At 36.0% G+C, this 12,949-nt stretch overlaps 2 protein-coding genes across 9 annotated transcripts; both read right to left on the reverse strand.

Annotated features, from left to right (window-relative positions):
• Positions 1 to 325: 325 nt before the first annotated feature.
• LOC142519027 (uncharacterized) lies at positions 326 to 4,501 on the reverse strand. The gene is made up of 10 exons (XM_075621913.1): positions 4,269 to 4,501; positions 4,148 to 4,192; positions 3,421 to 3,477; positions 2,426 to 2,495; positions 1,829 to 1,870; positions 1,560 to 1,633; positions 1,259 to 1,329; positions 999 to 1,081; positions 758 to 867; positions 326 to 563 (listed from the first exon to the last, which is right to left on the reverse strand). The coding sequence occupies exons 1-10, from the start codon at positions 4,425 to 4,427 to the stop codon at positions 501 to 503; spliced, it is 774 nt and encodes a 257-aa protein (XP_075478028.1). The 5' UTR covers positions 4,428 to 4,501; the 3' UTR covers positions 326 to 500.
• Positions 4,502 to 5,402: 901 nt separating this feature from the next.
• LOC142519025 (uncharacterized) lies at positions 5,403 to 11,437 on the reverse strand. Of its 8 annotated transcripts, none has more exons than XM_075621909.1 (6): positions 11,193 to 11,303; positions 11,072 to 11,116; positions 8,156 to 9,686; positions 6,999 to 7,077; positions 5,913 to 6,919; positions 5,403 to 5,832 (listed from the first exon to the last, which is right to left on the reverse strand). In XM_075621909.1, exon 3 carries the CDS (start codon positions 9,647 to 9,649, stop codon positions 8,264 to 8,266), a length of 1,386 nt encoding a protein of 461 aa, XP_075478024.1. In that variant the 5' UTR covers positions 9,650 to 9,686; positions 11,072 to 11,116; positions 11,193 to 11,303; the 3' UTR covers positions 5,403 to 5,832; positions 5,913 to 6,919; positions 6,999 to 7,077; positions 8,156 to 8,263. The 8 variants fall into 8 exon arrangements, with proteins under 8 accessions (XP_075478024.1, XP_075478025.1, XP_075478021.1 ...); XM_075621910.1 differs by having other exon boundaries at positions 6,999 to 7,120; XM_075621906.1 differs by having other exon boundaries at positions 5,913 to 6,412; positions 6,798 to 6,919; positions 6,999 to 9,686.
• Between the last annotated feature and the right edge of the window lie 1,512 nt (positions 11,438 to 12,949).

Genomic DNA, 12,949 nt, shown 5'->3' on the forward strand with positions numbered 1-12,949 from the left:
GTGAGGCATAGATCGTAATACATACCTTTTAGGTGATTTTGTAGTTCCTATGGTGATTGAATATTTTACAATACTTGAGAGACTTTACAGTAGAAAGGTTCGTTATCTGTCAAGAAACTATAATCTATCATCAACGCAGATTCACTTCCTTACTGTATAGAGGCTCGATTTCATTTCTTATTTTTTTGGTTATGCATATCGAGTATGACTATTAGAAAAACAACATCCTTTGTCATGCATGGATATTTTATAATAGTGTAAATAAACTTCCTCTATAGCCCTTGAAATTTTTATATTACATTTTTAAAGCTTCGTTCTCTATGAATGAAAAGGAATCGAATCTTTCAATCAAGAAGTAAGGGCCAATAAAATTTACTTTGATAGAAGGATATGATAAAAGAAAATCATCACTACAGATCTCAATGGTTTAAAATTCAAGAAAAACACAAACAATTATAATTGGATCCGATGATGGTTGGGTCGACCATGAAAAGTTCTTCTCACTTGCCATTCACATAATCGAGTAGATGTTTGTCGAGCTCAAAATGGCGGCAAAGAAGTTTCTGCGAGTAAATAAATTCAGGAGGAATAATTATCCCAAAACAATAACAAATTTCAGTGTATTTCTTCTCCAGGTGAAAATACTGCTAAAATCAAGAACATTACTTGCTAGTAATGACAGAATGGTTTCTAACAACATATATATAGCAGTTTTAAACAAAACATATTAATGAAGCATCATGGTTACTAAAAGCACCTTGGACAGAGGATGATTAAAAAAATTTGCTTCGAAATCCAGCTCAGGGAAGCGGGAGATCTCAGTTCCATCATGATATAATATATAAATAGGAAGTTGTTGAAGGCTTGCTGCATATCAGTGCAGTAAATGAATCAAGACAATGTTCAACAGAGTTACGCATAGCATATATTGCGTATTCAAGAAAGTGATGGATATAGGTGAACAGAATTACAAACGTTAGCTTTGATATATCTCTTACCAAGAGAGATTTCAAATTTCTCTGCAGCATTCGGAAAGAGCCCGAGATCAACTGATCCAAAAGAAACATTTTTGTTTGAGAATCTGCATGGGAAACCTCAATTGAAAAGACAGCATGGATAGAATTGAGTTGGAAACTTTTTTTGACAAAAAAAGCAAAAAAGAAAAAGAGCGAGTTGAGGTCAGATATGTACTCGAAGCCTTGAACATATGCACACAATCAAGATTAAGGATGTGAATAGGGGGAAGCTCAAGACTCACGTAATTGAGAGTTTAGGGAAGAGAGAGCTTGAGGGTATGGATTTAGAGGTAGACAGACAACGAAATTCCACCTGCCAAAAATAACTTAAATTATGTTTTGGAGAATTCCATAGCCTTGTTAATATCCCACAAAGCTCGAACAATTAAAATACTAGACACAAGCTTAAATTTCCATTCACTGCAACTCAAGCCTTGGGGAACAATCAAATAGTGGAGTCAAATATATGTCCATGTACTTGGTAACATTTATCAAAAGGATATAGCACTGTTTTAAATGTAGAAAGAAATTCCACACACCAACCAGCCAGAATCTTGAGGTATTCCCATCAGTAAGCAAACTTTCCAATTGAAGTGGTGTCAGTTGATTCAATGTACCTAGACGAGTCAAATTCAGAAGAAATGATGAAAGAAAGACAACAAAGCCAAGACATTAAGAAACATATTATTTGCGACCACTTTGAGTGCTCAAAACTATCATACGAACTTCAAGCACAACGAGAACATATAAACGGATGCAAATTAAAAAGAAGGAAGCCAAACTGTAACAGGGAACAGGGAAGTTATATGTACCTAGTCCTTCATAAGGAGGTTGTTGAGCGATGATGTATATGACTGCCAGGTAGAAGCAAAATAAGTGTGTCATGAGTAGAGATTGTTAGACAAATTTCAGCGATCAGTTAAAATTCTAAGATTTTGGCAAGTCAGTAATGGAAAACGTCGTAAATCTCACCATAGTTTTGGAAAACAAAGATTCATCTGACAGGCATTGCATAAAACAAAATATACAAATGCAGGCTGCTAAGACATTACATTTCGTTTCATGAAAGATAGTAACTTAACCAGATAAGGACTCACATCCAGCAACCAATGGGCCAAATCATACCCAAATTGGCAGTCACATATTAAAGCAAAATATTGCACATGCCATTTTCTAGTCAACCATTCCCTCCATTTGCAGTCATCCATAAGTTGATCCATATATAGTCAACTGTTATCTTCTGAAACTATGAATTTATGTTTGTTTCAAATTATGGATTAGATTGCATGATATATTGCTCCAAACACAGTAGCATTTTAAAGTTCAAGTATGATGATAGTAAATTCAAATATGCAACAAGTTGCGACAGGGATGAGACAAATAATACAAAATTGAGCAATGCCCCCTACCAAAAAATGCCAATGTATACCACAAGGCCAAGTGATAATCCATGACCAAAGACATAGCAACGAGGAAAATCTGGGGGAAAAAACAAAAAACCATCAATTAAAAAGATTAACTGCCTGATGAATCAATGAGAAAAGGTAAAAATTTAGACCATATTATGAAAAGCTTTTAAATTTAGACCCCAAAAATGTTGCCAAACATAATGATCCAGATCTTCGAATTCCTCTACCACACAAATCTTCTCGATTTCATAGGTCAAATAGCAACTTTCTGTAGCTTACATGCACAAAAAAGGTTTTCTAGCAATGGCAAAAATCACATTATTTAGCAAAATAGGATGTCTATTGAATCCTTATCGAAGCATGTGAGTCGAGTATAACAAAATGAATCCACAGGTGGATGATCATTGAACCATTAATTGACATCGGTAAGGTCATTCAATGAGAATTTTTAAGGTCATCGCATTTCATTCACACACACACTGTGGTGTGTGAGTGGGCCGTGGATGCATGTTTTTTTTTACATAATGGCCTATTTTGTTAAGTAAAATTTAAATCAAAACAAAGAGAAAAATTAGGCAAGTCTAACCAGGGATCGAAAAGAAAAAGCAGTATCTGAGTTTATATATTGCCTCACATCGTAACACAGTCCTGCATGTATCCATGCAAAGGGCGCAGATGCAACAGTTTTTTTTTATAAAAAAAAAGTTAGTTTTGCATGGAGCAGTCATAGTTGGAGCTATTTTTAATGGTTAAATTGTTCTTCAACAATTTAGATCTACTAGAATCCATCCTATCAGAGTTACAACTTCCGGCCGTATAGTCTAGAAGTTTTAACTTCTAGCGTCAATATTTGTTAATTATGTCATCTTTAACTATCAAAAATGAAAATTCAAAGTCCTTTTCAGATTTTGACTGTCCGACTAGAAAGCGACACCATTACTATCCGCTGATGATTATTGAGTAATTAAATACAAGGAGCAGTGTCCAGAGTGTACCTTTGCAAAGAATAAAATATCTGCGATAAAAATCTCCCATGATTCTGTTTTCACCACCTAAATGAAAACAATGAAACAAATTGTCAACAACACGGCCCATTGTCTAGGCGGTTCCTGGAAGGCAGTCCAGGAGAGCAGAATTCATATATATTTCTATTTTATTCTTTTTTAAGTTCTACGACCATCCCTGCTCAGCTAGGTCCACCCAGCCTCTAAAATCTTTGAATAAATACCACAATCATTTAAAAGAATAACTAGCTTCTTTGTTTGAACTTAATAAATTGGCCAATAAAACCCATCAGATGGTACGGATGCTATATTGGCACCATGAGTAATTATGCACTAAGTAAATTTAAGGCGTTTGGACTCTACTCTTGGGTTCATGGCCTGAATATGATGTCATTGAAAATAGATGGGACAAAGGAGTGTCCGTCCAGGAAACTTCCAATGCTGATAATGTTGCTCTGTGTTCATATTATAAGTTGGAATATAACGCATGCGGTGGATTCTGATAGATCTATTGAATCGAAGCGAAGGACAATATTAAGATGGCAAGTAGGTTCCACAAAAATTTTGGCATTCACAGACAGACAAATAGCGGAGTTGCCAATGAATTCTTACGAGCTTCCCAGAAATCAAAGTCCAACGACAATAATTCCCCCAAAAACTACATATGAAGTATTGGGCTCAACGAATAACAAACATTCATGTGATGCAAGGATCGTACCTTCACAGCAGCCAAAACGCAGAAGGCGAGAAAAGCTTGAAATTCCTACAAAATAAAAATCAAAACATGATTTTGATAAGAAATCGACATAAAATGATTTAAGAAAAAGAAGATGAATTACTCTGTGAAGGAGAAGGGATAATCGGAGCGGGGAGAGGACATTGGCGGCGGAGCAGCGAACAGGAATGTAGGAGAAGAATGCTAGAAAATGGAGAAAATAGTACGGTTCGGAAACCATACGGTTCATCCACTTCACGATGCTGCCGTCCGGTGACGACATCTCTGCGGCGATCTGTGGAAACTGGAATCGAATCTCAGTTAAGCTCTTTCCTGGGCTTAGAAAACTTGGGCCAATATAGTTAGGCCCGTGTTTTCTTGAGGTCCATTTGTAGATTCAATAAAAGAGAGAGAACGTTTCATTTTTATTTGATCGAATAAATTTGAAATTCATTTTAGTATAAATAAATAAGCCCTCAGAAGTTCGAAATAACACACTTTTTCTCCTTCTTTCTCATATTTGATTATATTTTGAGTTTTTTCTCCAAGTCTTTTAATCACATAAAATCTCGATTGTGAGTTTTCCAAGTCTCGCACTTCCAAAATTCGAGTTCCAATCAAATTCCAGAGTTATTTTTATCGAAATTTTAAACATTTTCGTTTAACGTGACTTTGAAATTGGAAGTGCTCATTTTTTAAGGCGAAACCCCAAATGGATTTCAAGCGCATGATCACGAAATTTTTTCTATCATCCCGTCAAATTAGAAGACAAAAACTTGTGTTAGCATTCTCACGAGTAATATTTTGTGAGACTGATATTTTATTTAGGTCATTCATAAAAAAATATTATTTTTTATTATGAATATCAGTAAGATTGACTCATCTCACATATAAAGATTCGTAAAACCGTCTCACAAGAGACCTAATTTAGGTTGATTTCGTATACTTCTTGAAAGACGAATTAAATCCAGCTTGTAATATTTGAATACTTTATTTATTATTACATTGAAATAAGCCAATAGAGGAAGCTTATGTCATAGTCAAACACATCAAAAACACCATAAACATACATGTACATAGGAATCAGCGAAAATCCGTCGTACAAAATTGACGTATCATGTGAATGTCTCATAGAATTTTTGTGTTACATATATTAGTGCATATAAATAGGTTATAAAAAAACAAACAAACAAACAAACATGGTTTATCTTGAGATATCTCACACATCGATCATTCACGATTGTTGAAACACCGTGGCTAGCCCAAATGAATCGAACGATACTGTTTTATCTTCTATAATAAAACCTTAGAATGAAATGAATTCGATAAATTTGTGAATTAATTAATTGACTAGAACAAGAGATAAACAACAGCGCTCTCACAAGGATAATAATAGTAATGCTTCCGTGGTTTCAAAAGTATTTACAATCTGTATCCTACCGTCTTGGAGTCTTATACCAGGTTGGACTTCAAATGAAAGACTGAGAGTTAGATGCAGTTGGATACCTGGCGTCAGTGTTTAACTGAAGATGTCGGGCTACGGACGAACACATATAAGTTGCTTTGAGAAATGCCAGAATCAAATGTCATTTCAGCATGTAATAGGCAATCGAACTAAATAAGTTGTCTTGGAGTTTTCGCTGTATTCTGTTCCCAGGGATTCTATAACTCCTCCCTCCAACTAACCTCTAGTGAAAAATAAAATCAGCTATTAAAAAAAATCAGATGTGAAATTTCCAAATCACCTGCAAAAGTTTAGTAGTATTACTGCTTCATTATTTTTGTTCGCACATTGGAGACGATTGATTAGCTTTGAGAGTCTGCTGTTTCTGAAAATCTTGCCACCAGCACCATTGGGAACATCATATCGTGTATCACTGCACATGCCACCTCTACCCCAGGCATAAATTTCTGTACTGCCAACAAGTCCAGCAGATGCACCGGTACTTCTGGGCTTGCTTCTTAATCATTATCATCACAGCCTCCATCGGCATTGGCTCCTGCACCTCCCCATCTTTTGTATCGTTTTGATTTGACTTCAGTAGAACGTTCATCAGCAGAAGATGAGTGCTTGCTACCATCATGACCATTAGACTTCTCTACATCAGATCCTTGATTTTCGGAAGTCCGGCGATTTCTCCAAGTTCTTAAGTTTCGATAACTTCCCTGCCTCCTAACAAATGCAAGTGTAGTAGCTCTGGCTGATGTATGTTTCTTCCCCAGCGCTTCTGCTTGTTCACGAAAAGTTTGTACAATTGAAGCTTGGATCTGTAGCCAAAAAGGATAGAGTACAAGGATTTTGAATGTAAGCAGTTTTGTTAAATGCAACGCGAACATAAATCCCTTAGAAAAAGAAATGAAGCATGGAAAATGTTGGTCTTGTCATGGTCAATACAGTAACTACATATTTATTTTCACATTTTTTGCAGCAAACCGTGAGAACAATCTACTCTCCAAATTTAGACCATTCTATGCTAGATAATTCTCGAGGGGATTAAACTCTCAGAATAATTGAGATCAGCAAACTGCTTATTTCGGGCCTTTTCCTCTTCATGGAAAGCCAGTTCCGGTAATGAAAATTAGAATGCTTCACACAATGCAATGAAATTTAATATTTCCCAGCAGACAAGGTAAGAAACTGCTTCATTAGTACCTCAACTTCATATTTATCATCAATGTCCGGATAAAGAGCAGCAATAAGGGCTTCATAATTGATCATTCCTTAGAGAACAACTACTAGCACAATGTGTGCTGCAAGCAGGACATTCATTGTCCCTGCATTGAGGCAGACAAAAGATAAAAACGAAGAACATTTCAATGACTAACCAAATAGGTGATAAGGAAAACAAAGTACCCATGTCGCATGGATTTTTCAATGCACTCTGTGCAGAAGAGATGTAAGCACTCCATGACTGTTCTTGTCTTCCTGATACCTGACCGCAGAAATTTGAAAATGCAGTGCAGTACAGTACAGAACTGGCTTGAACAAAGATAAAGACAAGTTGTTTGCAAGTGGGTTTAACATTAGCACAGCACCATTTCATGGTAGAAAGCAAAGAATTTGACACAATGCAACAACAGCTAGTAAGTAGATGCAGAGTTTCTACAGTATTCAGGTTTTCAGACTATTTTCCCATGTGTGTACTGGAGGAAATTAAGCCATACAGTTAGGGATGACAACTTTCCCCACGAGTTTGGGGCCCCACGGGGAAAACCCGAAACGGGGATGTGGATCCTCGATTTTTTCGGGTTCGGGGATTTTTTTAAATCCCCGATGTAATTCGGGGCGGGTATGGGAATACTATCCCCATCTCCCCACCCGTCCCGAAAATAATATCAATAATAAAATAATAGTATTATTAGTATCAATAAAATAATAATAATATTATTTTTTTAAATATTAATAATAATGATATTAATATTAATATTATCACTAATAATAATAGATAATAATAAGTTTTGGTTTCAGAAAATCTCTGAATCCATCATCGTCTTGCTATATTAATATTTTTGAACTGGAGATAAGGGCGGGGAATGGGAAGTTGATCCCCGAAGTTTCGGGTTTGGGGATTCTCCGAACTCGAAAAAGCGGGGATCGGGACGAGTATGGGGGTGGGGATGGGATTCGAGGACAAGGATGGGGATGGCAAACCCGCCCCCGCCCCCACCCAGCCCGGCCCCGCCCCATCCCATCCCATCCCATCCCATCGCCATCCCTACATACAGTTAATGACATGAAAAAATAATTAAATATACAGCTTCAAATGAAAACTCAATTCACAGTGCCCCAATAAAGTCCAATATGAGAATTTCACAAGTTCAGACAGCTTCAACCACCTTGTGATCGAATCACAAGAAAAAACATTCATCTCATTTGGAAGGGGATTTGATTTGAGAGATGAATTTCAAGTGCACCACAAAGAAGAATGATCGAGAAGCACTGTAATAACGCCGACAACACCATTTCTATGTTAAGCTAAGCATCGTAATATAAATAGAAAATTCATATACCTTTAATATATTGCAGAATTAAAATGCAACACAAATCTCAAACTTTCTATTGCTCACTGCTCCACCATTCATCTTTCAAATGAGGAAGGAAGAGATAGTGTTATTGACCTAAGTACCCCTCAAAGATATTTCTAATTGTTCCATTCTTTTAGCTAAATCATGTTTCCCGATGTTCTTCAGGCCATCAGTTACCATATCAAAGCTTTGTGACATGGGCAACAAACTCGACTCAGTCATCTCCACCAAATAATTGGCAGCCTCAATAAACCTTCCTCCACGCCCACACATCCTTATCAGCATGGTATACACGGGTCTGTTAGGTGGGTGCCCCTTCACTTTCATGTCAGCAAAAAAACTAAATGCATCATCAAACTGTCCGCTTCGACAAAGAGCTTTCAAGATTGGAGCATACAAGCTGGGAAAAGGGCGGTGTCCATCCTCAATAGACTTGTGAAGGATTCTAAAAGCCTCGTCAAGTCTTCCAGCTTTGGATGCCGCAGTTACCATAATTTTATATGTATCTATCTCAGGAGAAAACCCCAATCCACAAACATTATGAAAAAGATCAATGCAGAAGTCAACCTCGCCAGACTTGCATAGATTCTCGGATAAACAATTAAGTGTGTGTACATCTGGCACAAAGCCTTCCTTTGTCATCTTCCTTACCAACACTTTAGCCGATTCGAGGTATCCTGCATTTAATAAACCATCAATCAATATATCACGACCACGCACTGGAGGATTAAATCCCCTTCGACTCATCTCCTCCAAAAAGTCTTGCGCCTCCCTCATCTTCCCAGCAGAGCACCATGCATTAACAAGAATCGAGTAGGTCCTTTTATCAGGGACAACACCTTTGCGAATCATTCTCCTAACCAATGCATAACCTCCCTGGAAATTCTTGCGTTCACAGAGAGTGAAAAGCAAGGAATTGTAAACTTCCGTCGTTTGTGGACAATCAAAATTTTTAAGGCAATTAAATAGTTCAACTGCTTGATCAATGAGACCCCGTTTACCATAATGTTCAATGATGAAAGATACAATAGATGGGGAAATTGCTATTTGTTGACTTTTCATGTTATGAACAATCTTCCACATGGTTTCCCAATGGCGGGTTCGAGCAAGGGTTTTTAAGAGCTCTTCAAATTCAATGGTGGTTGGATCATAATTCGGGTGATGAGTTCGAGCCCAATTGAAGAATCGGTACGATTCAATTCCACAATTACAGCAGCTACGGAGGACACGATAAACTAGCTCAGAATTTACGATAAGAGATAATTTCATCTTGTTGAGGGTTCGCTCCATATATACATCCCTTCGCACAATGTTTGATATGTGGTGAATAGCGGCAAAGTAATCGTCATTGGGTAAGCCCCTATCAAGGCCACTGTCTTTGATACCTTGGACAAAATTATGCCCAGTCGTCAGGGCTTTTAGACATGTAAAGATGCTGGGAAGGGTTGTTCGTTTAGAAGCTTCACGAAAAATGAGCATTTGGTATTCCTGCCTTGAATCGAACAAGAAAAGATTTCTGAAAGTGGAATCAAGCACGGAATGTTGTCAGCGTAGATTCAATTATTGCACAAGGAAAATAAAATAATCTTTTACCTATGGAATAGTACAGCCAAAGGAATCGTTCAAGAAAGGCACCATATTTACACACCCCAAAAATTTATTTCTTTACTATCATTCCATGAATATATTACAATCGACGAGTATCAAAATTCCCAGATTCACAAATGTAGTCAATTGAAGCCATTTGATGGGAAATGGAAGTTGTTACCAACAACTTTGCTTACATTTACACTTCTTTTACACATTTGTCAAGCATGTCGAAAGCACTTTAATGACCATCAATGTAGATAGAATTTGACAATTAAACCATAAAAATTACTTGTCAAATTGCTATACATGTCATAGAAAAAAGCAAAAACCGAATGGAATATCACCAATTTTGCATAAAAATTCCGAAGTGGATATTAATTGATATCATTTTTTACATGTGGAATAGTCAAGGTTCTAAAATTTGCTAGTCACTCGTTGTGCATCAGACCAACGCCTAGCGCCTAGCTAGGAGAATTCCAGAATATCAACAATTATAAATTAATTATGCCCCAAGAAATCAACTTTCATCATTATAGTTAGAACGAACGTAAGTTTTCCTTTTCCACAAGAAATTTTAATTAAACAATAAATAACATAAAACAGCCCTTTTGCTTATCTTTCTACAAAAAATAATTTGAGAATTCAAAACTTTATAAAGTTATAAACTATCAAAATTCAGTAACCTAAATATCCATTCAAGCTGCCTTTATTTCGCTTAATAAAAAAATTGGAAAAAATGTGGTGCCAAGAAAAAAAATGATTTTTAAGAATGTGAATTTATGCTTTCAATTTCTTAAATAATAACAACAACAACGTTAATATATTAGCAATATTGATTCAGTACACATAGTAGACACGTATGCTGAATGAATGAAACGACTATTCATATAAGTAACATCTATCAAGCCGGTGGCATAGAGGTGCCTCGCCCCGCCTAAGGCCGCAATTTAAGCCAAAAGCAACTGTTTAAAAAAGACATTATATTTACAAGACCCAAAAATATATTTCTTTACTATTATTCACACCAGCACCAGGTGGCATAGGTTCTGATAATGTTGCACTGTGTTCATATTATAAGTTGGAATATAACGCATGATAGATCTATTGAATCGAAGCGAAGGACAATATTAAGATGGCAAGTAGGTTCCACAAAAATTTTGGCATTCACAGACAGACAAATAGCGGAGTTGCCAATGAATTCTTACGAGCTTCCCAGAAATCAAAGTCCAACGACAATAATTCCCATAAAAACTACATATGAAGTATTGCGCTCAACGAATAACAAACATTCATGTGATGCAAGGATCGTACCTTCACAGCAGCCAAAACGCAGAAGGCGAGAAAAGCTTGAAATTCCTACAAAATAAAAATCAAAACGTGATTTTGATAAGAAATCGATATAAAATGATTTAAGAAAAAGAAGATGAATTATTCTGTGAAGGAGAAGGGATAAGCGGAGCGGGGAGAGGACATTGGCGGAGCAGCGAACAGGAATGCAGGAGAAGAATGCTAGAAAATGGAGAAAATAGTACGGTTCTCTCTGTAGAAACTCGAATCGAATCTCAGTTAAACTCTTTTCTGGGCTTAGAAAACTTGGGCCCAAAGACAACCGACCCAATATAGTTAGGCCTGTGTTTTCTTGAGGTCCATTTGTAGATTCAAAAAAAGAGAGAACGTTCCATTTTTATTTGATCGAATAAATTTTAAATTCATTTTAGTATAAATAAATAAGCCCTCAGAAGTTCGAAATAACACACTTTTTCTCCTTCTTTCTCATATTTGATTATATTTTGAGTTTTTTCTCCAAGTCTTTTAATCACATAAAATCTCGATTGTGAGTTTTCCAAATTTTGCACATTCAATATTCGAGTTCCAATCAAATTCCAGAGTTATTTTTATTGAAATGTCAAATTTTTTTAAGTTATATCCAAAATTGCAAGAAATAAAATCTTAAGATAACGCTTATGAGTTTGTCCATCAAGTTAATATTGTTTTAAATATTTTCTGTTCAAAGTGAGATACGAAATATGAATGTCTAAGTTGGGATTACATGGAACTCATGCATAATAACCCGACCATCTTCCGATAATCAACATTTTCTTTCTTCCGGGTTTGTATATCTCCAAGCACATTTCCAATAATTTGAGATGATTGATGATTTTTCTGAATTTTGTTTGGAATATTCATTCTATATTTGATAGCATCATTATCACTCTGTTGTTCATCCTCAGGTTCAATCACTTAAAAATCACGTGTTGTGCTCAGTGTTGCAACATCTGGTGCAACACGTGGATTTTCCAGTGGGATGAAAATTTCCAGCAGGTCATCCACGTCATCTTAACAGTTTTCTTTTTCAGATTTGCATGATCATAAAAAATAATAGACTTCATAATAATCTTAGTTCTAAGATTAAACATATGATAGGCTCAACTATCAGTGGTATATCCAATTAATAAACATTTATCACTTTTCGAGTCAAATTTTGCTAGGTGATATCTATCATTCAAAACATAGCAAACACAACCAAAAACATAAAAATATTTAAGATTTGGTTTCTTTCCCATGATTATCTCATAGGATGTCATTGTTGATCTACTTCTTAAATAACAAAGTTTGTTATGTGACATGCAGTGTTTAGGGCATCAGCCCAAAAATTCTTTGAGATGTTCTTCGAGCTCAGCATCACCCTAACCATTTTTTGTAGTGTTTTATTCTTGCATTCGGCTATATCATTTTGTTGAGGAGTTTTCGGAGTAGAGAATTCATGTGATATTCTTTTCCTATCACAAAAAGACGAGAATATGGACTTTTCAAATTCCTTACTATGATCAGTCCTGATTATCTCTACCTTCAAATTATGGTGATTAGTAACTCTTGTGACTAAATGTTTGAATGCATAAAAAATGTCCAACTTTTTTCTAATAAAACTTACACATGAAATACGTGAAAAATCATCGACACACACAAAAGAATATTCTTACTTTCAAAACTTTCTACTTCCCATAAGGTCCATGTGTAACAACTCAAGGCAGTGAGTTGTCACAAAGTGTTGCAACACGAGATATGACACGTGAATTTGCTTACCCTTTTGTCAATCTCCACACACATATAGTATACCAGATGACAAGTTAGGCATACATCGTACGACATCATATTTACACAGATTCTTCAGGGTTTTGAAATTTTCAT

Source organism: Primulina tabacum, chromosome 11, assembly GCF_025594145.1.
Source record: "Primulina tabacum isolate GXHZ01 chromosome 11, ASM2559414v2, whole genome shotgun sequence".
In the NCBI taxonomy this organism is placed as follows: Eukaryota; Viridiplantae; Streptophyta; class Magnoliopsida; order Lamiales; family Gesneriaceae; genus Primulina; species Primulina tabacum.

What these genes read in the sequence shown, in the direction of transcription:
- LOC142519027 (XM_075621913.1), bottom strand. Translation starts at nt 4,427, where the DNA reads ATGTCGTCACCGGACGGCAGCATCGTGAAGTGGATGAACCGTATGGTT. An exon ending in TATCCCTTCTCCTTCACAGA is followed by an intron (nt 4,193 to 4,268) that starts GTAATTCATCTT and finishes TTTATTTTGTAG; the next exon opens with GAATTTCAAGCTTTTCTCGC. An exon ending in ATACCTCAAGATTCTGGCTG is followed by an intron (nt 1,330 to 1,559) that starts GTTGGTGTGTGG and finishes TATTTTTGGCAG; the next exon opens with GTGGAATTTCGTTGTCTGTC.
- LOC142519025 (XM_075621912.1), bottom strand. Translation starts at nt 9,649, where the DNA reads ATGCTCATTTTTCGTGAAGCTTCTAAACGAACAACCCTTCCCAGCATC.